The sequence below is a fragment of the Xiphophorus couchianus genome, chromosome 12 (assembly GCF_001444195.1).
Source record: "Xiphophorus couchianus chromosome 12, X_couchianus-1.0, whole genome shotgun sequence".
Lineage (NCBI taxonomy): Eukaryota > Metazoa > Chordata > Actinopteri > Cyprinodontiformes > Poeciliidae > Xiphophorus > Xiphophorus couchianus.
The window spans coordinates 7383479-7410701 of NC_040239.1; the positions used below are offsets into that span (position 1 = coordinate 7383479).

General features: G+C 36.3%; 1 protein-coding gene across 2 annotated transcripts; it reads right to left on the reverse strand.

Annotated features, from left to right (window-relative positions):
- Window positions 1-9243: 9243 nt before the first annotated feature.
- On the reverse strand, window positions 9244-27195 carry ppef2a (protein phosphatase with EF-hand domain 2a). 2 transcript variants are annotated; one of them, XM_028032711.1, is made up of 18 exons: window positions 26090-27195; window positions 24562-24621; window positions 24420-24428; window positions 22693-22820; window positions 22537-22591; window positions 22280-22455; window positions 20905-21019; window positions 20717-20763; window positions 19293-19459; window positions 19159-19195; window positions 18526-18675; window positions 18108-18446; window positions 14640-14825; window positions 14392-14534; window positions 13326-13432; window positions 12141-12307; window positions 11320-11407; window positions 9244-9761 (listed from the first exon to the last, which is right to left on the reverse strand). In XM_028032711.1, the coding sequence occupies exons 2-18, from the start codon at window positions 24611-24613 to the stop codon at window positions 9508-9510; spliced, it is 2220 nt and encodes a 739-aa protein (XP_027888512.1). In that variant the 5' UTR covers window positions 24614-24621; window positions 26090-27195; the 3' UTR covers window positions 9244-9507. The 2 variants fall into 2 exon arrangements, with proteins under 2 accessions (XP_027888512.1, XP_027888513.1); XM_028032712.1 differs by lacking the exon at window positions 24420-24428.
- Window positions 27196-27223: the final 28 nt, after the last annotated feature.

The window sequence follows — 27223 nt, forward strand, 5'->3', positions numbered from 1 at the left end:
AGCATAACGTAACGTAAATGTTAAATAAACAAATGTCGAGAAAAAAATTAATTTTTGGCTAAACAAAATTAATTTGGAGAATAAATAAACCAACTTCGACAAACTTCACATCTACAATATTAACAAAACCCTGTTACATACATACATATATTATTTTTATCTCTGCCCACCTAAAATGTTTGCTGGCCTGGTTTGTTATGAAAATTTTCAAGGGGTAATGGTGACTAAATATACTCAGGTTAAAAAAGTGCCTTGACTTAGCATGACTGTACACTGGTTTAAAAACCTTGTGTAAATAACCCCAAGTTCTGCTCCTTATTTGTTGTCTTCCTTTTTAGCGCTTGTTGCCTTTATTTTGTTAGTTGACTTCCGGTTTTTGGATCTAATGCTTTTATTTTAATGAGAGAACTTCCGCTGTTTATGTTGTGTAGCGGCAGCTTGGCAACAGAAGGATCGGAAGTTAAGTGGCGACAGTTATAAAAATGTATCTTGTTATTAGTGCCCCCCTTGTTAGAGGCACAAGGTACGTTTATTTTGTAACTAGGATATTTCTAATTTTGATCAATTGGAATTGTGATTTTTGCTTTATTGTAATTAAATACGGTATAGTTTTTGAATCGGTTGATGTTAGTAGTGAACGTTGCTTTCAGTTTTAAAACGTTACGGTTGTAAGAGTGTTTTGTATCTTCCACTGTCTCTTTGTGTTTGTACTTCTGCTCTTACGGTGAAACTTATGGTTTATTTCAATAAACCTGGCTGCTAATCAGTAAAGCCAAAATCCTTCATTTTGGTTGGCTCTGCTACAACTTGTGTGGAGTTGTTTAATCTCCATTACACAACAAATGATAGAGCAAGACTCTTGCACAACTGCTCTGTGAATTCAGGGATACTCCCTTCAGAAATAAGACATTGGGAAATAAATAAAAGCGTGACTCAGTTTTTGCGTCACTGTTTTGACTATGAAACCCACAGATGAAAGGCTTTGGACTTTTGGGGAACAGACAGACCAGGTCACACGTTGCTGTGGTTGATGTAAAAACTATTCCAGAGATAAATGATCCACGAGGACGTGATAAGTACACAGCAGCAGCCTTGTCTTTATTTTTCTTCCTGTTAGCCTCCAGGATGTTCTCTCAGTACCATCTCTCATGAGGACTCGCATGTTTTACTTTGGCCTCAAGGTGATCAGCCCAGGGACTGTAAACCTCAGCTTGTCCTTCAGTCATGTTTTAAGACTTGCTTGAACTTTCATTTTGGAAAATGTGAGTTTTTTTTTTTTTTTTTTTTAAATTAAAACCATATACTTACTATTGAGGGGGGAAACTTGTTCTTTTCTCACTGAAATCAAATTACTCTTTCTTTTGGTCAGTTAAAATTACTTAAATTATTTCTATTTGCTAAATATCACACTATTGAGAGAAAGAATATTTCAGATATATTTGTTACTGTTTTCATAATCAGAAGTTTAAGCACATAATGATTACTGTCTCTTTAAACAATGAGGTAAAACCCAGATGAGGTCATGACTTCCGAGACTTCTGATAGGTTAATTGACACATTTGTGTTAATTGGAGTCAAACCTGAAACAAACTGCTTTCTTTCTTTTGTAGGTATTTTTGTTTACCAAAAGAGCAGGTATGGTGACTGAAAAACCTGTTAAAAAAAGTAGATATTTTGATGACGCAAAAATGTAGTTTGGAAAGAACGTAATAAATTATGGAAAATGGTGGGATAATGAAATAAAAGGAGACATTTGTATAGGATTCCAAATACAAGAATTAGATTAATAAATTGGAGGGAGAAGATTGTTATAAATAGAATAAGAACTGGTTATAGTTTATTGAATGGCACTCATTTTCAAATGGGGAAGCATCTTATTGGTTTATGTAATTGGTGTAATACTGCATAAACAAACGAACGTGTTTTTATTAGAGGCAGGAAATATGTGAGTGAAAGAAGATTATTGAGAGTGGAAATAGGTTGTAATAGGGAACTGAAGTTTGAAAATGTGGTTAGTCACAAAATACTGGACTCATCAAGAGAATTTGAGGAAAGGAAATTATTAGTAATAAAGTCAAAGAGATGACAGTAGTGCAGCATTGATGGATGCAAGCTGATGTTAAAAACTACAGAAGAATAAGACACTGCTTTTGTGTTTAACATGATGTCGAAATAAACTGCCAAGATATCAGGAAGAGTACTGTAGCTGAACAAGTCCGGTTGCGAACAATTTTGAAATAATTGAAGGTGTTGCATTCATCTGTTCAAACAATTATAGACATGATGGGAATGCCCAACTATCACACCGCTCAGGAACGTTTTGTCCAAAATGTGGAAATTAATTCCAAGACAAAAGCCAAAGACCTTATGAATCTGATGAGACTGTCACAGTGAAATGTGTCCAATATGACTGAAAGGCCACTCTGTGAGGAAGAAACCATTAATCCAAAAGAAACATAAAAAGCCATAATGCAGTTTGAAAATGTACACAGTGACAAAGACCTTCATTTTTGGAGACATGTCTGAAACTAAAGTGGGACTGTTTGACCATAATGACCATTTGGAGGAAAAACGGGAACGCTTGTAAGCCTACATTCACTCTGCAGGGCTTAATGCTCACTTCCAATTTATTTTTGTCTGGTCGTTCACATGTGTGGCTTGTATGTGATCTCCTGATGTGAACAGCAAACGACCTCAAGGTGTCCCGCATAGTCAATAGAAGACGCAATTACGTCACACGTAGCGAGTGTGCTCAGTGTTTGCGGAAGTAAAGACTGATGGTGAGGATTTAGCATATTTTATGGTTTCAAAGTTGTTATCCAATCGAAGTCAGCATATTAACAACTTAATCCTCATTACGACCCGCCATGGTTGTTGTTTTTCTTCCCGCTTGCGCGTATCAGAGAGCAGAATAGTGACGTTTGTCGAGTACCAACGATGTTCCGGTCGGATGACTGCGGCCTGGCCGTTCAGACTGAGGTCACATTTGAAAATTCGGATACGTATCGGATTTAAAACCACATTTCCAAGTGGGTTGCATTTGTAAAAAAAACTAAAAAAACAAACAGATTCAGTCACTTCAGTCTGAATGTAGCCAAAGCCTGGGAACACCATCCCAACTGGGAAGTATGGAGGTGGCAGCATCATGTTTTGGGGCTGATATGATGCATGAGAAACTGGTGCACTTCATAAAATAGATGCCAACATGGGGAAAAAAACATTATATGGAAACATTGAAGGAAATCTAAAAATATCAGTCGTGAAATAAAAGCTTTGATGCAAATTGGTCTTCTAAACAGACAATGTCATTCAGAATAACCAAAATTATCAGACAATGAGAGAAAAAAAATGGTTCTCAGCTAAAAAATTATGAAATTTTTTAAAATTTTTGAGTAAAGGAATTTGGCACCATTTTTTAAAATATATTTTGAGTTGTTGAATATGTCAGGTAAATTAAAATGAAAATGCTCCGAAAAGTGTTGACATTGAGTCAGTACTAACACCAAAACCAAACGTTGTTGTCATCTATCCGTTTGTACAGTCTGATCCATTCTCTATGTGTGACAAAACATTCGCTGCATATTCGCTCTGAGACTCGTCTTTATTTTCCTCTAACTAAACACAGCTCACTCTGTGTTGGAGACACGGCGTCCTGACTGGCTGATTGGACACTTACTGGTTCTTATCAGCTCTGTCATCAGGAAAAACAACAAATTGCTTTTAAAAAAACCAAGCAGTCCAGCGTATGACTATTTAAAGCTAAACAAGAAATACTTTAAGTGGCTTTAAATAATTTCCCTGCTGGGATGAATAAAGTAATTCTATTCTATTCTATTCTATTTAAGTGGCCACTTTTCAGTGACTGCTGCTTCCTCACTATAAACAAATGACATTGAGGTCACCTGAACCATGGAGGACAGCTGAAGGAACATTATATATTATATTATATAACATTATACACCAGCCTTAGTTTAGAGCAAATTCACACCACTTGAACTTTTCCTCATTTTGTCATGACCACAAACTTCAGTGTGTTTTAATGTGACTTTATGTGATTCCAACCCATAAATATACTTCAATCTGAAACGCTCCAGTATACGGCTGAAACAGTTAATCGATTATTGAAATAATAAGCAAACAATTTAGTGGAGTTAACAATTAATCATATTTGGACTCAAAAACGATTAAAAGATATTTAAAAATTTATTTAAACTTATTTTTAAATGATTGAATAATAAAAGATGCTTAATAGTTAGATTTTTTTAACATAATTTGAACCAGGTGAAGCTAAAACTTTGCAACTTGAAATGTTCTGGGTAAAACATATTTACAGGAAAAGTTTTTTCATCTTAAATGCAAAATGTGTATTTTTTTTGTACAGTTTGGTTTAATTACTACTCTGAATACATTATTCTCTCAGGAAATGTCTTTTTTTAGGCTGTATACTCCTGTTAGCGATTAATTGATTACTAAATTTGACAAATAGTTCAATAATCGATTCATCACAGTCCTAGGGACAGCCCTGTGGTTGGATATACGTCAGTCTAATTCTAGATGCTTTCATCTTTGATTTTTAAAGACCTTGTTTTAAAGCTGAGTTGAGCATGACTACAACCTCATTTAATTAAGCAGAAGTTATAATTTTTTGCTAGACAATCAATCAAATCACAAAGTAAGGTGAGTAACAGCGACAAGAAGACACACCAAAGAAATGGCAAACCAGGAAAATGCCCTTTAGATTGTTTGCAGAACAGCTCTAAAATGCAATAAAATTAGATTTAATGCAATGATGATGAAGATATTAAATGCAGCCAACACATACAGAAAAACACTCAAATAGAGAGGCAATGTCAGGGTGAGCTAAAGGTGGCACAGCGACCATCAATTATCTAGTAAAAGGTTCACATTAGAGGCTGAATTACAGGATTTAATTTCCAGAAACTATGCAGGGATGAATTTTTGCTAAATTTAAATTAAAAATCAGTTTCTCCTGTTCCAACAGGTTTCTGCTAAGTTCTTTCCTGATCTCCTTTAATTTATGTAACAGTAGACTTGAGGAGGAGACGGTTAAAAAACCCACAATAAGTTCTCATACGCTCCATTTGACGCTCAATGTTTCATTCATCTGGACAAAGCGGATCAAACTGTAAGGACCACCTGCAGACAATACACTGTAAAACAGACTCTGAGTCCCAAAACCAACACAAAGTGAGTTTCTGTGTTAGAGGACGAAGCAGCCAGTCTTGATTTTACCATACCTCAAATGTTTTATGCTGTATTTTTAATGTTTAATACTGAATCTCACCTGTTTATTGTTAAGCCAGTATCAGTCAACCAAATTACTCTGTTCTGGTTAGAATTAGGGCTGAAACGATTAATCGGATTAATCATTATGAACCAATTAATCCGATTAATCGTGATGAAATGATTAATGAAATAATTATCAACTAATTTAGAAAACGAATAATACGAATAAGAATACGAATAATAACTGGAGCATAGACTCATAAAAATGAGATTTTGCTGAAAGAACAACATATTCAGAGAAGTAATTAAGCCAAAACGGTGAAAATATATAAACCTTTTGCATTTAAGATAAAAAAAAACTTTGTAAAAATGTTCAACCCAGAACTCCTCATGTGGCAATCCAATTATTGAATGGCTAATCCATAATATAATCAACAGATCAGCCTGTATTGATGGTCTGAAAGGTCTGAGCTTTTCACATGTTGATGTTAGAAGTATTTTTTAGCTGCAGATTCATCCTTTGCTACAAAAGATCAAGCGTACGATAAAAGAATGCTGTTATTGCACTTTAGGCAAACAAATGTTTATTTTTCAGCAATTTTGTGTAAAAAAGAAATTGAATTATTTGTCTATAAGCATTTTTATGTATTTCTAATGTTTTCTATATTAAAAAAAGTTTAAGTGGTTAAATGGAAACTATGCAGAATGTGCTGATTAATTGATTAATCGTCAAAATAATCTACCACTAAAATAATAAATAGTTGTGTAGCCGCTTGGAATATGCCATAGAAATTTGACAGATTTTTATCAATTTTTTATTAAATAACTTTTTAATATTCAATTATAGGATTGTTTTACACGAATGGCACAGTTACCGGCTTTTATTAACTTTTTAAAAATAAAATTAAACTACATAATATTCTTATAAGTGCATAAAGTGTGCAACCTTTTGTCAATAATGAAAGAATAGAAAAAAAGTACATAATTAAATAAATAATAATCACGCTTTTATTTGTGTGGCAGCAGTAAAACACCAGAGCCCTCATGACAATGAATAAAAACCTCTAAAAAGAAAAATGTTTTCTTTGTTATTCTTGTGAAAATAAGTGAGTAGGATGTATTTAGTGTCCATTTTTATTAACTAAACCGAACTTTATACTTTAATATTAATGATTATGCAAAACTTTCTTCAACTTAGGTCATAAACTTTGATTTATTTAAAGAAGATCGTATCAGATTGATGCTGTTTGAACGGGTGAAGACCAGCCTGATATTTGCCCCACTGTCACAACTTCCAGTGGATGACCTACATTTGAGTGACGAAACGTGAAAAGTGCTGATTCCCTCTGATTTGGGTTTTTATGTCATGACCTGCTGATGACCTGCTCCTCTCTCATCCTGCCCATGTTAGATAGCCAGAGCTGTAAGCATGACGGCGTCACTCAGGCGTTAACGTAAAGTCCCCAAATGTCAAAGTATTCCTCTGACGAGTGTTTGTTCAGTGACAGAACGAACTCTGCTCTTCTTCTTCGTGGGTTTGTGTAACAGACTCCCAGTTTGTTCTGGAGGCCCGCTGGATTTGATGCCAGGTCTCCATGGTTACGCAATTCAGAGGTGAAACTTCAACATTAATTTATACGTTTTATTCTGCTGTCAGCGTCTAAAAGTAGAAAAAAACTCCCACAATAAAAATGGAGAGGTTTTAAATGCACGACTGAACCAACCTGTCTTTGCCACAAAACGTTTCATTCCATCAGAGTCGAAAAATTTAAAAGCTTAAAAACAAATGTGATGGCTTTTATTATGAAAAACCTCAAATATTTAATTTTTTAATGTCTGTTTTCTTTTAAACACCATGAGAATTTCCAAATGTCCAAATTTCAGCACCGCGAAGATTGAGAAGTGAACGTATTGCGCCCTCTACTGGTGACTCTAAAATAATGCTTCACTGTTTGCTCAGAACAAATGAAACAAACTAATATGAAATTATTGAACCAAGAACAAAATACAATATTTTAAATACCAGCAGTCATATTCATTTATGTAAATAAACATTTAAAGGTTAAAAATGCTTTTTAATAAAATAATTAACATTAAAATAACTTCATATTAACTGGCTGGTTTGGCATTAATGACTAACTTTATGATATTTATTCATCCTGGTTAGTATGTAATGTTCTTAAAATTTAATAATAAAAAATCTACAGAATGTAACTGAATAGATCTTTATTGCTGTGTATCTTTATTTTACCATTGTCAATTTTGAGATATTTGTGAACAATAAGAAATTACTATTAAGTGATAAATTTGATTGAGTTTTAATCAGGTTTTCAACGTGTTTACGTAATCAGCTGGTGTTGATTATTCTAAACAAATTAAAACTCAGTTGTTATTAATGTATGAAAAAAGAAATGCTTGTAATCTGCTGGGTTTGGCCAATCAGCATAATTAATTTACTGAATTCATCTGCTCTGTATTAAACCTTAGATCAAATTGAAGTAAGTAAGTTTCTGGATTGATTTGATTATATGTTTCCAGATATATTTGTCTTACATAGCGCCTTAAGATGAGTTTGGCTGTGAATTGGCATTATGTAAATAAATTGAAGATGATATAATTGTATAGTATATATTTTGCATTCTGGTATATTTGGGATATTTCTATACATTTACTGTCTATTTAAGCTTTAAAGTATTTATAATAAATATCTGTAGTAGATGTTTATCTGTTTACAAATATCTAGAGTATACTTTTTGTGTATATGTTTACTTGTTGATGAATTTGATCATTAATTTGGAGTCTTTCTGAAGACCCCATGCTAAAGAAGGGTAATAAATAAATAAATTCAGTTTTTCTTGCTTTATCATAATATGACAATAAATAACTTTTCTATCTGTGTAAACTTTACTAGCTTACACAGATAGAAAACGTTATAAGTGCTAACAAATAGCTTATATTCACCACCTTCACTGCATTCTGTGTGGGTGGATTCAGACTGGAAACTAAACAGTAACAGTTTCAAACATTCGATCATGGATGGACAAGTTTTGTCAAGTTTCTATTTTCTTGTGACCATTTGCTGACTTATGAACAAACATCTGCCTGACCGATATGACATGATCTCTTGTCTTTCCCATTTTTAATCAAAATGACAGCATCTTGTCACATTTATACCACCGCAGTATTGAACGCAATTGATGACTGATTAAAAGTTCACCAGCTCTGATCTTTTTTTTTTACTTCCATTTCGGGTCTCAACTGCTTCTAAAAGCAGCACTTTAAAAAATACCCAATAAGTTAATGCTTTCTGGTGTCTGGAAAATGAGCCATTTCAAAAACTTCTCGATTGTTAAGTCACATTCCACAGTTACCTAGCAACCACAGGCAAGCCAAACCCCGTTACCTAGCAACCCAAGTGGAGCTCCATCATGGTTTGATTTTGCTGTTGATTTACCATCCAGAGACCGCTTGTTGAATTCTTGTTGGTTGTGCAGGAGGCTCTACTTCTGCTTTTCAAAGACATACAGTTGTACATCTGTGCATCTGTTTGCGGCCGTTTTCAAATGTGAGTGTAAACATTGAGTCGAAGGGTGTGGCCAGTAGCAGATTATTTGGATTTAAAGTGACAAAGACGCTCTAAAACAAATGAAAGGAGCTCAAAATAGGCAGAGCTGACAAAACTAAAATTTAATTATCTAAGAATGATTTTGTGTAGAAATATAATGAGGAAGTTTTGTAGGGGCCATAAACCTTTCCTAATCTGTTCAAGGAACCATAATTGGTCACCTTTAAAAAAAAAAAATCTAAATGTACTCAAATGAAAGTTTGATTTTTCAGTGTAGGATTATAGTTGTGCAATAAAACATACATTTATTTCAAAGCTATTTACAAAAATATGTACAAGAGTTGCCAGTAATGTGCACAGTTTGCATTTTCTAGTTGTTTAAAAAACGTTTTCTCTTTGTAGGAAATGCAAGAATCCACGTACTCATTGTCTAACACTTATTTTTTTAATTACAGTGCAGTTGTCACATTATTCCAGTTTTGTAGCTATTAAAAAATGTTTCCTGTGTTGTTTTCGTCTCTCTTGTTCCTCGTGCTGAGATGAACCTTCACCGTCAAACACGTGATCTCAGAGCTCCACCTAATCCCCCGTGATCCCCGACGCAGCTGCCTCTCTGCGCCATCCTGCGTCGCCGCGTGCGTCATCAAAGCAGCTTGTGTCGTGAGCGGCTGCACATCTGTTTTGAGTCTGCTGGGTCACACGTTGGGGTCGCCCTCCAGCTTGGTGAGGTCCGACGTCGTGGCCATGAACATGCTGCGTCCCCGCTCCAGGCGGCTCTTCTTGTCCGTGAGCCGGAAAGCCTCCATGAACTCGTCGATGTCGATGCTGCCGTCGTGGTTGCTGTCGATGGTCTCGGCCAGGTTGCAGATGTCTTCGTCCGTGATCGCCATCTTCAGGTAGACGCTGAGCAGCTTCCACGTCTGCCGGAAGTCCTCCATGCTGATGAAGCCTGAGGAAGAGAAAGACCTGCTGTCAAATTACAATCACCATAGATAGAAAAACAAAAGAAAAAACAAGGAAATTTCCACCAAAAAAGATAGAAAAGTTCAGAATAATCTCAGAAATTTACTTGAAAAAACAAGGAAATTTCTGAACTCCAAAAGCCAAAAATCTGCAAGAAAAACATCAGAAATTTTTAAACTTAAAACTTTTGGAGCTCAGATATTTCTTTGTTTTTTCCTGAAAATGTGCAAGAAAAAATAATCACAGAAAGTTTTAGATTGATTTCTGAAATTATCTAGAAAAAAACTTCTCAGATTAAAATTTCTGATTTTTTTCTTGTAAATGTTCAATTTTTGGAGCTCAGAATTAATTTTTTTCTGAAAAGTTGCAATAAAGAAGACATTCTTAGATTAACCTCAGAAAAAACAAAGACATTTCTGAATTCCAAAAGTAAAAAAAAAAATTGATAGAAAAAAAACTTGGAAGATTGAAAAGTCAAAAAGACTCAGAAAATCTCTGAGATGAATCTCAAAATTGCTGATTTTTTTTCTTACAAATTTTTGACTCTTGGAACTCAGAAAATTCTGTCTTTTTTACTTTTCAATTTTCAAGAAAAAAACAGATTTTTTTAGATTAATCTCAGAAATTTGAAAATTAAAATGTCTGAGTTTGAAAAGTAAAAAAAAAATAGCACAGTGTGGATGATTTGCAGTTTTACAAAATTTCTTGAAATTTTTGAGTTTTTTTGGCAGAAATGTATTTATTTTTTTCTGTCTACAGTAGCCCTAATTTGCTGTGGATGCTGGAGGAAGAGGATGCTGGAAAGGTGGTGTGAAACTCTGTGACGGTTCAGAAGTGGGAAAGGGAGCAGTAGGTCAGTGGGTTAATCCCTACCAGGACTCAGGAAGCCGTGACCTCTTTGACACGCTCGTTGTGGATTAACGGAGGCTCAGGAGACTCTATTTAAACCAGAAACTTTTTACACCAAATTCCCAAGTTCAAAGTCCCTAACTTTTCTTTTTCTCCCCAAGCAAACAAGCAAAAATTACCTGCACAACAACAAATTTAAATGAACATTATTATAACAGTTCTGCGACCGTGTATTGGGGTTGTTGTAGTTAGAAAAATACTTGGAAATGTCTGAGTTTGAAAAGTCCTAAAAGTTTGACTTTTTCAACTGAGCGGAAGACCATTCATTTCAAAATTTCTGTTTTTCTCGCAAATTTCCTTGTTTTTTCTAGAAAATTTCTGAGATTAATCTTTGTTTCTTGGTGGAAATTGACTAATTTTGTCTTTTTTTATCTACAATGTCCCTAATATGCTGTTGTACATTTAGACGGAGGAGAATTAGGGAGGCTAAAAGAAAGATAAAACAGAATTCTGAATTTAATCTCAGAATCAGAATTGTTCAAATTGTTCATGTAAATCTAGTCTTAAAACTCAAATCTACCAAACCAGTCTACCAGTCCTGACACTAACCATCCAACAAACCAAAAGTGCATTAAAAACAGCGTTATTTTGTCTCGATATGCTGAATACATAATTAAACTGTGCAGTTCTTGTACCTGAGTTGTCTGTGTCTACGATCCTGAAGATGGTCTCCAAAGTGGAGCGATGGCGGTACAAAGTTTCCAGCAGGCTCTGGTCGATGTGCTGGTAGAGAAAAACAGAAAACAGAACCGTTTCTGGTCGACTGGTTTCTAATTGTTCTAAATTTACAGCCTCTTATTTCTTCCAGATTTTCCTCTTAATGATGTTTCTAAAACTTTTCCTAAAGCGTTTCCTTATCCTTACACAAAAACATGCAAATCCACTGTTTATTAAATCTGCTGTCATGAAATATTATGATTTGGTTTGTTGCAAAATAATGCAAATAATGTTTAGAGTAAAATTAAGTTAAGGTGCAAAGATTTTTTACATTAAATTAATCTAAAAATGGTTTGTTCGTTTGTGACATGTTTTGGAAGTTTACAAAATATCAAGCTAAAACAAAAAGAGATAAAAATTATGGAATAATAATTCACTTTTTAGAATGTTTTGGCCCTTAACACCACAGATATAAAAACTTATTAACATGTAAGGTGTCTTGAGTCTTTCTCTGTTTATTTTCTTTTATAGACAATCTGAATCGTTTCATGCATTTGACAACAAACAAATGACTTGCTTAGCAAAACAGGGGGAGAGTTTTTAGAGATATTGTATAATTTTTCTAATTCCTGACAGTATTAATCATATTTATAACCACATCAATTTCAGCTATTGGGGCTTTTTAAAGTTTCCTCATAATGCTGATAAAGAAAACTTATCCATACGTTTATAAAATTTAGGTTAAATATCTTCGTTGATCTGTGACTGGCTGGTCCCAGTTGCGTTTCTGCGTCCTTACGTCTGTGTTGGGCCCTTTGATGGCGAGTTCGTTGAACCAGTCGTAGTAGTCGATCATGCCGTCGCTCGACTTGCAGGTGACCAGCTGACAGCGCAGCATCCGCCACGGCAGATTCAGGTGCATAACGCTCTCCACCGCTGAGGCCCAGTCAATCAGGGACACCAAACCTGGTGGAGGTCAAAGTTCTCATCAAAGGAATACTTCAGCTCCTCACTAAAGCAGGGCTGCAGCATCTGCGTCTTGTTGTTAAGGCTTCTGCGTGTATGGTGATGAAGCGTCAAGGAATCTGATTAAAGGGACTGAAATTAAGTGAAGTAACAATCCAGAATCAAATGTGCTGCACTGCAAAAACACAAAATGTTACCAAGTATTTTGGTCTAGTTTATAGTGCAAATATGTTAGAACAATTGAAATAGGATGCAATACAGGTAACTTGTTAATTACAAGTTACCTGTAATTAACTTACAGGTAACTTGATGAAAAACTTTTACTTCCACTGACAGATTATTTCACTTATAACAAGATATCTTTCACATAGGTAAGATAATCTGCCAATGGAACTAGTTCTTTTTTTCCCAATATTAAAGGGGACCTATTATGCAAAATTCACATTTTAAAGTAACAAGAGGCTCTAAATCACCTCATTCTGGGAGGAGCTCGAAATACACCATAAACTATATAGACTAATAAACTTACTAGACGAAAATCTCATTACCTACAAATGACTTTGTTAAAAAAATGTAGTGAACATATCATTTGTATCCCATAGACCGATCCTAACCTGTTCAAGGAAGCATAATAGGTCAACTTTAAGAAATTATTGACTTAAAAAAGCTCCTATATCTTGTTGAAAAGGTACTTGTTTTCTCTCATTTCAAATGTACTAAGATATTTGCACTAGAAACTTGGTAAGACTTTGTGTTTTTGCAGTGCATTATATTTACTCCTCTACATTTTCAGGACTGTTCCTTCGACAGAAAGGAATCACTTATCTTCCATCTAAAGTTTCTATGAAACTGATGGAAGATATTAAAAACAGGCGTTGTTTATCCTGAATGGGTATCGTAGTGCTAGACAATGGATACAAAAGATTTGCGCTCAAATTTTCCTCAAACAAAGCACTGAACTTTGAGATTGTCACCAGATCCGATGGAGGCTGAACGTGTGAAAACCGACACCACACACCTGCGTTCTTTGTGTCAACCTTTTTGAAGGCACAGAGGAGGTCTGACTTGTGCGCAAACAGCTGCTCCCGCAGGACTTTCAGGGCCGAGCGTTCGGTTCGCCCGACGCTGCAAACGACACGGAAGGAAACAGATTAAATCGGATTAAAACTATTTAAGATGCTTTACAATGTGTTTCTCAGCCACCAGTTCACCCCACCTGTTTTGTTTCATTTCAGATATTTAAAGCAAAAAACGACATCAACTGATATGAAACACTTATGTCATGTTTTTCAGTTCAATGGCATTTTTATTGACTTTATTGACTTTATTTCTTCAATGCAAAAACATGAAATCTTTTTGTCTAGTTTTTAGTATAAAATATCTTAGTACACTTGAAATAAGACAACTTAACTTATAAGTAACTTTTTATCAAGATATTCAAGCTTTTTTAGAGTCAATAATATTGCTTAATGTTGATGAAAAAGTTATTTTCAGATTATTTCACTTATGACATGATGTCCCTGCCATGTTATAAGTGAAATAATCTGGCAAAAGAATCTGAACTTTTTCATCAATATTAAGGAATTTTATTGACTCTAAACAAGCTTCTATCCATCCATCCATCCATTTTCTGTTCACCCTTGTCCCTAATGGGGTCGGGAGGGTTGCTGGTGCCCATCTCCAGCTACGTTCCGGGCGAGAGGTAGGGTCACCCTGGACAGGTCGCCAGTCTGTCGCAGGGCAACACAGAGACATACAGGACAAACAACCATGCACACACACACTCACACCTAGGGAGAATTTAGAGAAACCAATTGACCTGACAGTCATGTTTTTGGACTATGGGAGGAAGCCGGAGTACCCGGAGAGAACCCACGCATGCACAGGGAGAACATGCAAACTCCATGCAGAAAGACCCCGGCCGGGAATCGAACCCAGGACCTTCTTGCTGCAAGGCAACAGTGCTACCAACTGCGCCACTGTGCAGCCCACAATTTTCTGAAATTAGAAAAATCAAATCTCTACATTTCGTCTTCCACATGTAATTTGTTCTGCACATGTTTGACTCCAGGTATTTTTCCTACCTTTGCCTGGCGGTGAGTTCTCTGGTCATGCTACTGGCCTGGTACTGGATCACATAAGGCACGAGGTCTGGACCCAACTTCACGTAGGCCCCCCGGTTGCTTCCCACGTCGTAATAATTTGAGGCAGAGAACAGAGTGAGGACCTGGGTGAAGACGGTAACAGAAGGCGCTCATTAGGCGACACTGCCGGTGTTTAAAGGAAGGATTCGTGGGGTCGACAGATGAACTAACTGTCGACCCAATCTCACCTTCCGGTTGTGGCAGAACTCGTAGCCCTCCTGTTTACACTCGTGTGAGCGGATGATGAGCTGCATGTTGTGTCTGTTCAGGAAGTCCTCAGTGACGTCCGGACCCCAGTAGCAGCCTCCGCCCCTCACCTCGTTGGGTATGCAGCCATCCTGGTTCATCGGGTCGCTCCACAGCAGGTCCAGAATCTGCAGACACACAAAAAGAGATTTTACAACTAAAAATAAACTTTCACAATAGGTGAGTTACTCAGTTATTCAACATTTAGAGGTATTCAATTCCAAAATTCTAATTTCTATTTGCTATGGTTTACACCACAGGTGACCAAACCTTTTGCCCTGGGGGCCAAAATCGGCAAATATAAACTACTGACAGGCCACAAAATTCATTAAATTAAAAATGTCCAGTGGCATTTTACATCATAACTGTAAAAATATAGTAGGAAAACATTCATTTCCATTTTTGGGGGGTCATCGTTTGTTTTCTGTTTTGTTGGCCAAATTTTTTACCTGATCAGGAACCAAACAATATCCTTTCAAGTGCCACAAATGGCCCCCCAGCCACACTTTGGACACACTGCAAAAGCTAAAAAAATGTTTTTTTAAAAACTGCCCACAATTTAATTGCTAATTATTTCATATACTGTTAAATATAAAGAGAAATATAATTAATAAAATAATTATTGGATGTATTTTCAAGTTTATAAAGCTAAAATTTATTATATGAAATTGAGAAATTGTTTGTGCAGGACTGAGTATTTTTAGTATTTATAATCCACAAGATTTCCTGACTTGTTCTTTTACTCGTCCCATCAAGCACCAGTTATCTACCACTGGTAGGACTGTGTGTGACATTGTGGCCATTAGTGTAACCCGGAAGGGACAAACCTTGCAGGTTGAGTTTTTCCTTTTCTTATAATAAAAAAATAAATTTCATCCTTAAAATTCCCAATATTTTGAACTTGTGACCGACAAATTAAAAGCAAAAGAGACATTTGTCTCTCAGTATTGCTGATATTAAGTTAAACAAAGATCTAAGGAAATCAAAAAATGTCTTGTATTTTAAGTCTCTGGTCGCTGTTTTTATCTGTTGAACAAATGCTGGAAATAATTTTGTGATGTAATTTGATTAAATTAGTGTCTTATGGCCCACAGTGTGGGTCCAAAAACCTCTAAATTGTTGAGTCACAATCGAAGACTCTGAGAAAGCTACCTAGCAACCCCAGCCCAGCCCATAACCTAGCAACCCAAGCAGACCCACAACACCTTTTATAGCTGTATGTACAATGGCTGCTGGAAAAGACAAGTGTTTTGTTGTTGAGTTACCATTCAGAAACCACTGCTGCATTCTTGTTGGTTGTACAGGAGGCTCTACTAATGCTTTTCAAAGATGTATCATTGTATAACTGTGCATCAGTATGCAGCAATTTTTATGTGTGAGTATAAATGTTAAGTTGGGGGCGTGACCAGCAGCAGCTTATTTGGATTTAAAGTGACGAGAGACTTTAAAACAGCTCATTATAAAAGGAGTTAAAAATAGGCAGAACTCACTAAAATCTCATTATATAAAAATCATTTTGTCCAAAAAATGTTTTGTATAGCCCATAAACCTATCCTAACTTGTTCAAGGAAGCATAATAGGTCACATTTAATTCCCAGACACATTCTAGGTGCAGAAACTTTACATGGTTAAACCTTCATTTTAGAGGTTTACTGCATTATTCATTCACAAGTATTGTAAGAATAAAAGGAGACAGTCATTAACTAAACCAAGTATAATAAATATAGAAGTTTCTCTCCGTATTTTTACAGTCTATTGTTTACGTTACGGTGCAGCAGCTGTTCATTGAGCCGAGCTGCTCCGAAGCCGCTGAGACAGTCAGCCTGAAAAGCAGATTGAAGTCACGGCAGGGAGATTATCGAGGATTACAGCAGTCGAAGCCTTGGCTTGTCTGGTTGTGATTGGAAGAAGGCTGGAGCACAAAGGTCATGACCCCTGACCACCATGTCTTTGTACGCTTGACACCGTTACGATGTAAACATCTCAGGTGGAGCTGTGACCGATAAACAAATCTGCGTCTGGAAAATGACCAACTCCAATCTTTCACTTTTTTGTCTGTGAATCTCCAGAGATTTTTAAAATTTAGATCCAAGCGCGACATTTTGGAAACTGATGCGTTGTAATGCATAAATATCAAACATCAACCTGAAGAAATACTCCTTTTGGTTCTTTGTGGTTGAAAGCTGAACTGTTCCCTCTTGGTTGGGGCTCAAACTTTGCCTCACATGGAGCATTCTTTAGTTTGTAAGCAATAATAGAACAGATTACAGTTGCAAATAACGATGATATAAGTTATCACTTAATCAATCAATTATTCAGATGATTAATCGATTAATCAAATAACAAAAATGGAACATCCTGCAAATTGGAAATGCATTAAAATATACAAATAAATAATTCAGTTTCTTTTTTAAGTAAGAAAAGAAACATTTTCGAAATGCAACATCATAGCCTGATCATTTGTAGCGAAGGATGCATTTGTTGCCAAAAACAAATAACTAACATCAACATGTGAAAAGCTCAACCCTTTCTGCTTTACTTGCCATCTATAGAGTAGGGCTGATCTGATGATTATGTTTTAGATTCACTGATTCTAAAATAAGAGTTGTTTTTTTTTTGTTACCTAATTTGAACCATGTGAAGGTAAGATAGAAAAAAAAGGATTTTTTTATTATCTTAATTGCAAAGTGAATATATTTTTTGCATAGTTTTGGCCTAATTGCTGCTCTGAGTGTGCTGTTCTTGCAGAAATTGGTCTTTTTTGAGTCTGTATTTTCCAGTTAACAATTAACTGATGAAAAAATTAGCTAATGATTATTTCAAAATCGATTAATCACGATTAATCACGATTAATCCAATAATCGTTTCAGCCCTGGTAAAACAATTAATTGGTGCAGTTTAGTTTGAAGTACATTTATGGGTCAGAATCATAGAGTCAGTAAAACACACTGAAGTTGTAAAGAGACAAAATGGGGTGAAATTTATGAATTTGCTGTAAGGTCGATGTAAATATAATCCTAACATTCCTTCAGTTGTCCTCCATGCTTCATGTGACCTCAATGTCATCTGCTTATGCAGAGTGAGGAAGCATCACTATTAATCACAATTATTTCAATTAATTGATTACTGAATTAGTTGATGGTTATTTCAATAATCAATTAACAACGATTAATCGTGATTAATTGTTTCAGCCCTGCAGTCTGTATTTGTGTTTATGTATTTAGAAATCTCTGGTCAACTTATTCACTGGGAATTTATCCTGCCAGAACTTTTGAGAAAACATGAGGATAGTAAGAAACCAGTGGGGTTGACATTTTGGAGGTATTGATGTGCTGTCTGTGCTGAAACCGAATAAATTATTATTATTTTTAGATGTTTTTAGTTTCTGAGAAGATTCTCAGCTCTCTTACCTGCCTCCACTCGTCCTTGATGTTGTCGCTGTTCACAGAGTCGGTGGACGCAGACAGAATGTCCTGCTGTGACCTGTGGAGCGCCGCTGCCAGGATGACCTCTCTCCTCTTGCTGTGCTCCAGCTCGTTCTCCATGTTGGCCTTGATCCGGGTCGAGAAGTCCTGCAGCGAGCGGTTGTGGAAGCACTCCCGCGGTCCGAGCGGCTTGGGATACGTGAGGGACGGCCGGCGCTGGTAGATCTTACTGGTGCTCCAGAGGTCGTCGTCCATGTCGATGTCGATGGACATGCCCGCCGAGCTGTGGTTCCTCCTCTTCGGAGGCCGCAGCGCTGAAACATACTGGGTCAGCAACAGAGCAGAGAGTGAATGTAAAGACTGTGGATAAATCTAAGTTGAGCAAAATGTGAATGTTTCTCACATTGTATCGGTTCACTTTGGTCAGAACGCTGAGATCCGTAGAGTCGGAGATACCGCCGTGGAGGACTAGCACCTTCTGATCGATGATGGTTGCTAATGGCAACCAGCTGAAAATCTTCTGCAGCAGCTTCAAGATCCGCTTTCCGTGAATCTGAGGTGAAACATGAACAGAATGTAATGCAGTTTGGTTCAGATTAAATTTAGATCAGGGCTGACACAATTAATTGGTTTAATTGTGATTAATCACGATTAATTACTTAAATAATTGTCAACTAATTTAGTAATTGATTAATCGTTAACTCCAGTATTCAGACTAAAGAAATAAGACATTTACTGAAAAAACCCTCAGAGTATTAATTAAGCCAAAATGGTACAACAATTATAAACATTTTGCATTTAAGATCAAAACACATTTGTAAACATGTTTTAGCCAAAAATCCTCAAGTGGCTAATTTAGCTTCACCTGGTTCAAATCTACTAAATCAAAACTGTGGTATTGTATTTTTAGGCAATAAAATACTTAGTTTCTTAATTAAAATAGGAACTGAATTATTTGTTTATTTGCATTTTTTATGTATTTATAATATTGCATAAAAAGGTTTAAGTGGTTGAATGAAAAATCTGTAAAATGTACCTTGTATTTAGTCAGCACCTCCTTGGTGAATCCATACCTGGAAACACAACAAAGGAAGTCAGACACAAACAGGAGGCTTCATTCACTCAGATTTACACCATTAATCCCCAACATTTGCATGTATATTTTTCCACCTGAGGTTGATGATGTGGTCCTCATGGTTGCCTCTGTTCAAGTAGACGTCACACGGATAAACAAGCATGAACGAAAACAGGATGAGGAGAATCTCAATGGAGTCTTTTCCTCGGTCGACGAAGTCTCCATTAAACACGTAGGGCTTCTCTAAGGACGGCGTGCCATTCTGGGATGTAAACAGGCAAATAACGTAAGATTACACGGATAATCTGCAGCATGCATGCAAACAATGAAACTGGCAACAGTACACAGAGAAGAACACGGGATTAAAAAAAAAAAAAAAGCAATAATTTGTCTCGTGTTGTCAGGATACGAATTATTCAAGAGAGGCTGCGGGTAGCAAAAGGTGGTTTGTTTCTTGAACGCACTTTCCTCTTGATTGTTTGAAAAATATCTGTTGTTTTTTTCTAGCAAAAACATAGACAACGTAATAGCTAAATATTTCTTACAACTTAGATGTAAGCAATAGTTAACTTAATCCGATCTTATGAGATCAAAAAGTTCTCAAAAATTATTTTAAAAAGCCTCAAACTGGACATTTGACGAACAAAAAATATCTTCACCACCCCCCGGTGTGTTCGTAATCTCTTAAAGTTATCAGAGTGATCACAACATTTTCAAATAAAAAATTAATTACAGATTCTGGCTCCAAACTAACTTAAGGAAAATATCAAAGAGAAGTTTGGAAAAACCTTTACAACCCTAACCATAACGTAAGAATGGCCCAGTCAAAGTCCAGACAGAAATCCAGGTGAGAATCTATGACGTAAGAAATGTAACCTCTCCTGACTGTCTTGTGCTATTTTGCAAACAAGAATCTGCGAATATTTCATTGTTATATATGATATTTTCTCCAGATATTCAATACTAGCTATTTTTATTTGCAAAATATTTTAAAAACAAGGTTTTATTTTCTTTCCATTTCATATCTATGAGCTGCAATCGGCTGACCTGCTCAACAAAAACCCCATTAAACATACAGATGTCTCAGTTGTATCGAGAACAAAAAGGTAGAAAAGATAGTTTGAGCACTTGAAATAAGACAAAACTAACTTTTCAGCAAAATACGGAGGCTGTTTTAAGTCAATAATTCCTTGATATTGATTAAAAGTACTAGTTCCACTGGCAAACTGTTTCACTTTTAACATGGGAAAAATGTGTTGTTATATGTCAAACAATCTGCAAGTTGAACTAGAACTTTTTAATCAATATCAAATAATTATTTACTTTAAAAAAAAGCTTCTATATTTTGCTGAAATCTGCTTTGTCTTACTTATAGTGTACTAAGATATTTGCACAAGAAACTAAACCAAAAATATGTATTAGTTTGTGAAAAGACTACCATTTATATTAAATGTACCAATTTCAATATAAATGCATTAAATATCAGCAGAAAAAAAACAACATTTATAACATATCTAACCTTGTAAAAAATCAGCAGCAGATCCTCCAGCTGTCCATGCAAATCACCTGCATGGACAAAAATGAATCAGTTCATACAAAAGGAACTGTTCTTATGTTCATTTATTGAACAGTATTCTCATGCTTAAAGGGTCAAAACATGAGTCTAATTTACCAAACGTTGTTTACCAGAGATTTGTTGAATCTTACCGCAGATAGTGATTTCCTTGCTGTGGCAGGTGGAGATGCGGTTGATGTTTGGCAGCATGCGGAGCAGCTTCCACGTCTCCAGCAGCAGCTCCAGCACGTAGCGAGAGTGCAGCTGCTGCTGGGAGAGAGAGGAGTGAGAAAAGATGGCCGCAGACACAGATGCATAAACACACGGGAAAATAATGCCACCATGAATATTCGTTCCAAATATTAAATTCATTCATTAAATTCATTTATTTAATGCAATTTATGTGGAATTTTACACAAAAACTGACAACACACATGTGACAATGTGTAGTATAAATAATTAACAGCACATGTGTTCAAACTGAAGGCCGCCACAGCTGTGAAACTTTAAGTTGTTTTTATTTTTATACAGCCAGATTATACAAATCAGTCCCTCTAATTTTTTGCGGAAATTCACTCACAAAAAATTAGCATTATTTGTGCAAATTCACCTGCACGTTTTCATACTAATGCATGAGTTTATTGCAAATTTTCCTCAAAAATAATCAAAGACTGATACTAGCTCCACTTGCAGGTGGCAGTATTTCTTACTTCTACTCTACTGCTGCCTCGGCTTTACTTGATGTCCGCGATCGATGTGGAGAGTCATAAAAAGTCATATTTACTGTCACACATAAGTGGGAACATTTTCTTTCAAATATTTCTAAGTTAGCAGCACAAAATCAGTAATTTTGACTGCAAAAAAAGTAAAACAACTATCAAGAAATCCTGTGAGAAGATGTTAAATATCATTTAATTGTACAAATAACTTATTAAATCAAGACACTGGATTAAATATTTTAACAGTTTGTTAATGGCGTTTATCAAAACATTCTGGCCCTTTTAGGACGTTTACAATCTTGACGTTGCCCAAAATACCCCTGGACTATATGGCTGAAAAACATATCACAATATTAGCATTTCAGATCAGTCAATACTGATAATTATTGATTAATGTTTTTGTTTTAAATATCTGAAATATTTCCAAACTGCTGGCATGACCGTTTCTGTTTTATCTGTAGTTTTCACTCCAAATTGTTGTTTTTATTTTTAAGCAGTTACAAGGCACTGTGGTAAAACCATAAACTGCTTCTGTGGCAGTTACTCAACAGGGTGTTGCTAGGTAACCACAAGTGACTCAGCAAGTTGTTGCTAGGTAACCAAGAGTGAGTTGATTCCACTAACTTTGCTTAGCTAGAGCTATGAGAGGTTGAGTGGCTAAAGCCTTTCGTACATCGCCCAAAATATTTTATCAGATATTTAAAGATATATATGTAGTAATAGATTAAAACTTTAGAAAAAGGACATAAACTTGTTCCCCATAATTTATTTTTGCAGATAAGAACACGTGAGGTGTTTGTGTTCCTACTTTCTTGCTCCTGAAGGCCTCTAGCAGGCCGACTGCCTGCTCCACCGTCAGCGGGAAGGTGAGGTGCGGCCCGGAGTAAACCTCCGGCACTTCGATGTTCTTATAGCAGAAGTACCGCTCCCACTCTGAGTCCCAACAGACATCATTCTCCCTGAAGATGTGCGAGATCAAATTTCCTGGAAGAACGACAAAGTTCAAGCTCAGTTTGATTGAAGAAACAAGAGTTTAACATATATTTTGATTTACACAAAGCTTACGTTCTGTGCTGGATGGTGTGAAGTTGTCCATGAGGTAGCCGAGGAAGTTATAAAGCTGTGAAATGAAGAAGAAAGTAAAATGAAGACTGAGGTGTTGCTTCTTTTTCTTTGTTTTTCAGACATTTGAACAATTTGAACATTTCCAGTGGTTTTCACCTTGATCTGGGCTTGTTCTCCGGAGTATTCGATGGACTGGAAGATGTGCCAGGTGTATCTCCGTCTCATCTCTGTGCGAGCAACATATTGCCGGTACCATCGTTGAATCAGGACAGCAGCTCTTATAGCTGAAACATAGGGAGCAGCTGATCAACTATGAGATATATTTATTTTAAAAAATAACTTAATTAAAGAGACAGAGGCACCAGCTGCACAGTGGCGCAGTTGGTAGCACTGTTGCCTTGCAGCAAGAAGGTCCTGGGTTCGATTCCCGGCCGGGGTCTTTCTGCATGGGGTTTGCATGTTCTCCCTGTGCATGTGTGGGTTCTCTCCGGGTACTCCGGCTTCCTCCCACAGTCCAAAAACATGACTGTTAAGTTAATTGGTCTATCTAAATTCTCCCTAGGTGTGAGTGTGTGTGTGAATGGTTGTTTGTCCTGTATGTCTTTGTGTTGCCCTGCAACAGACTGGCGACCTGTCCAGGGTGAACCCCGCCTCCCACCTGGAACGTAGCTGGAGATAGGCACCAGCAACCCTCCCGACCCCATTAGGGACAAAGGGTGAACAGAAAATGGATGGATGGAACTTAATTAAAGCAGAAAATCTTTATTTATTCATACTAAAAATCTGCAGATTGTGTGCGTCTGCTGAGCTTATCATACAAATTACTTCTCTGTCCAACACTCCTAAGAACGGTTATAAAGGGCATAATGAAGAAGCATTGTTGAGATGATGTTATGAAGGCAGAGTGTTGGAAAGAGCAGGAGCTTCTTAAAGAGACAGAGGCCCAATTTCAAGCTGTCAAATTGTAAAGTCAAAAATTTTTCAACCTATGTTTGGTATATATAGCATTTACAACAGGCTATTAGGGCCACGCTAAGAAAAAAAAAATTAATTATGAGAATAAAATAGTAAAATTACAATTATAAAGTTACAATATTACAATAATAAAGACATATGAGACTAAAGTCGAAATAATACGAGAATCCAGTCAAACTATTACAACTTTATTCTCATAATATTATGACTTTATTCTCGTAATTGTATTTTTTTCTTAGTATGACCCTAATACTCCATCGTATTTTTAGAACTGAGTTTAACATAGTTACTTGATTGAGCAACAAAATTATAACCCATTTAGGGTGGCTACACCTAGTCGAGCCCATTACTCAACCAACTCATCTTTAGAGGCTATCTAGTTATTGTGTTGGACAAAAACAATCACCATCATCTGGTTCTCAAACTTATTTATGGAGTGGGAGCCATGAACAGGTTTGTAGACGAGGATGAAGAGGGAACAAAAACAGGGGACTAAGCACACAGCCCTGAGGCATGCCATTACTCTAGATCACAGGTCTCAAACTCCAGGCCTCAAGGGCCGCTGTCCTGCAGTTTTTAGATGTGCCACAAGTACAAAACACTGGAATGAAATTGCTTAATTACCTCCTCCTTGTGTAGATCAGTTCTCCGAGCCTTGCTAATGACCTAATTATTCTATTCAGGTGTGGTGCAGCAGAGGCACATCTAAAAGTTGCAGGACAGCGGCCCTTGAGGACTGGAGTTCGACACCCCTGCTCTAGATGGTAGCTGAGCAGGTGGAGTTGCCTGTCGTCCCAAACTAACTACAGCAACAGGGCTATGGTTAGTTAGTTTTGTTAGTTTTCTACAAATATCAGGATGGAGTTTATCCCAAAAAGCAGAACAAGCTCAGAACAGAAGTAACTTACTGGTGACGGCTGAATGCAGCAGAGCAGAAACAGAGAGACACATAATTCATGGATACAAATAAAGTTTAGATATATGGAAGAAAATATGGATCTTCTTGTGTTAAATTAAATAACTGGGGACTGATGATGATGATGGTTGTACCTTTCCTGGAATGTTTGTTGAACTGGCTGGACTTTGAGACGCCACATCCCATGACTGTTCCTGTTCAAACCCCAGAGAAACATGATAGTTAGTGAAAAAGGCATCGCACATATCAATCTATAAGAAGACAAATTTTTAGCTTTTATTTATTTACTTATTTATTTCAAACACGATGTTAAAAACAAAAAAAAAAAAAAACGGTAACCAGTAGGACAAGAGAAAACATGTGCATACTTAACAGTAACAAAATAATTAGCTTACCACCACTTTTCTGTTTGGAAGACGTTAATACTTATTTAATTCTATCCCTTCTCTCAGTCTAATGAAACATATCACTTACAGACTCAGTACTTGTCAGGAATTTGTAATTAAAAACATGCTGCCTGTTCACTGCGCTAGAGAACCAACAAATAAGTTATATTACACAAAAACATAATTATTACAAACTGACTCTCATAACAAGACAAGAAAATGTACTGACCCATAACAACAATGACAACTGTAAATAACAAACGGACATACAGCATCAGAATAATTACCAACTCCTTGCCAACATATGAATATGTAACTGCTGATTCATTTCAGGATAATTTACAAGAGAGATTACAGCCTTTTCCCATTATTTTAAAACAGTTCTGCCTCTGTCCAAGTCTCAGATAATAGCTGAGTATTTCGGTAGCAGAGGAGCTAAATCTGGAGGCCATTCATGCTTTAATCCTGTTAACTGCTGGTTTGCTCCTTCCCTCTGTGATTGGCCTCAATCCTGCCTCACAGGTCTGTTTTTGTCTCAATTCTAAGAAGCCTTACATAAAACAAACTAAAGAAACACAAAAACAGGAAATCTCTGCCCAGATGGGGCATTTTAAAATGTCTGACTTTTATTTGAGTTCAATGAATGAAATAATAATAAATGATTTTTGATTAGCTAGGTGGCTAGATACTTTATTGACCCACTTATTAAGAAGATAAATAAACAAATAAGACATCACTAAAAGGAGGCATAAGCAGCTAGCTTCCCTTCTTCCTGCCGGAAGCCTGGTGGCAACAAGCAGGGTTTTATTTTTACATTGGAATGATTTGGTTAAATCTACTACAATAAAAAGCAGAATTTTGTTAAAATCTTTATCCTTTGTGAACAAAAACAAAATAAATACAGTATTGAAAACCTTAAAGATGATGCAAATATCAAAACGTAGAGTAAGACAGTCTTTTTTTCAAATCTGTTGATATTGATAATTATTGATTAATTTTTTGTTTTAAATATCTGAAATATTTCCAAACTTGTGGTTTATATACAGCTTCCAGTCCACTCTGTTTTTTGTTTTTAAGTAAAGTTTAAAGTAAGTTATGAGGCACAGTAGTGAAACTTTAAACTGTTGCTGTGCCAGTTACTCAGCAGGTTGTTGCTAGGTAACCACAAGTTACTCAGAAAGGTGTTGCTAAGTAACCAAAGAGTGAGTTAGTTTATGTTTATGTTTTGTCTTTTTGACCAACCAATTTGACTGATTAAAATCAGATTTTTACTTACGTGACAGCCTTGCTTATCCGGTAGCAGCTGGCCTCGTTGTTTGGCTGTCTGCCTGCTGTTCCAGTATGAATTTAAGCAGCCATTTACTCAGTTGCATTATCCACAAGTCCGCCCGGATCAGGTCATTCACCGCTGTGAGCGAGTCCGATTAGAACATCAACACCGAGGCCCCATGAAGGATGCGACTCTGAATGTCCAGCTCTTCCTCTCTGCGGCTGACGCTCGTTTAGTCCTGACTCCCTGACCAAGATCTCATAATCAAAGCACCAGGCCACAAGTGGATTACCTGAGCTAATGACTTGATGCGACTAGAGGAATCTCCATGGTGGCAAGAAGGAAGGCAGCCACTGGTTTTGAGAGGATTTTTGACAGCAGGAGACTAACTGGGTGTTTACATGTTATCTCAGGAAAATTTAACCAAGCACACACAATGAAGTCTCACTAAAACGATTTTTTACATTGTCCTGATGAGATCTTGATAAACTTATGAAGAAAGCAAGTAAATTTTTCACTAAAGTTCAGTCTGAAGGCTGTATGAAAAGTATAGGGCAAATGTATGATTTTCAAGGTGTCCAACCATTGTGAATTGTAACTTTTTTGGGGGAAAAATTACTTTTTGGAGTATTTTGGAGTAAATTCACCAGAAACAGACACATGGTTTTATTAATGTCTAATAAACTTTACATTGAAATAAATTACGGATTTATTTCCTTTTGCCTGCTCTTGTTATTTTGTAATTATGTTATTTATTTGAATTATTTACATTTTCGTCCATAAAATATCCTAGATTTCCACATAACTTCATATTTTGGTCCATCTGATGTTTTGATCAGTTTCTTAGTACTTGAAGCCTTATTACCACATGCTTTTTACTCTTACTTGAGTAATATTTGGGGGTGTGGCTACTTTTCACTTTTACTTGAGTAAAAATATGTTGAAGTATTTCTCCTAAGTTTTGGGTACACTACCCCCCTCTGCCCATATTCTAAATTAGCACAAAAGTTTTGTCTTTGGGTATTTTGGAAATTAGCTTCTTTAACAAAACAAGCACGTGCAAATTTGCCAACACAGCTAAATTAACCACAAAGTCAACAATTAGCTTACATTTTCCCCTGTTCCTTTCCAGTTTTTAAT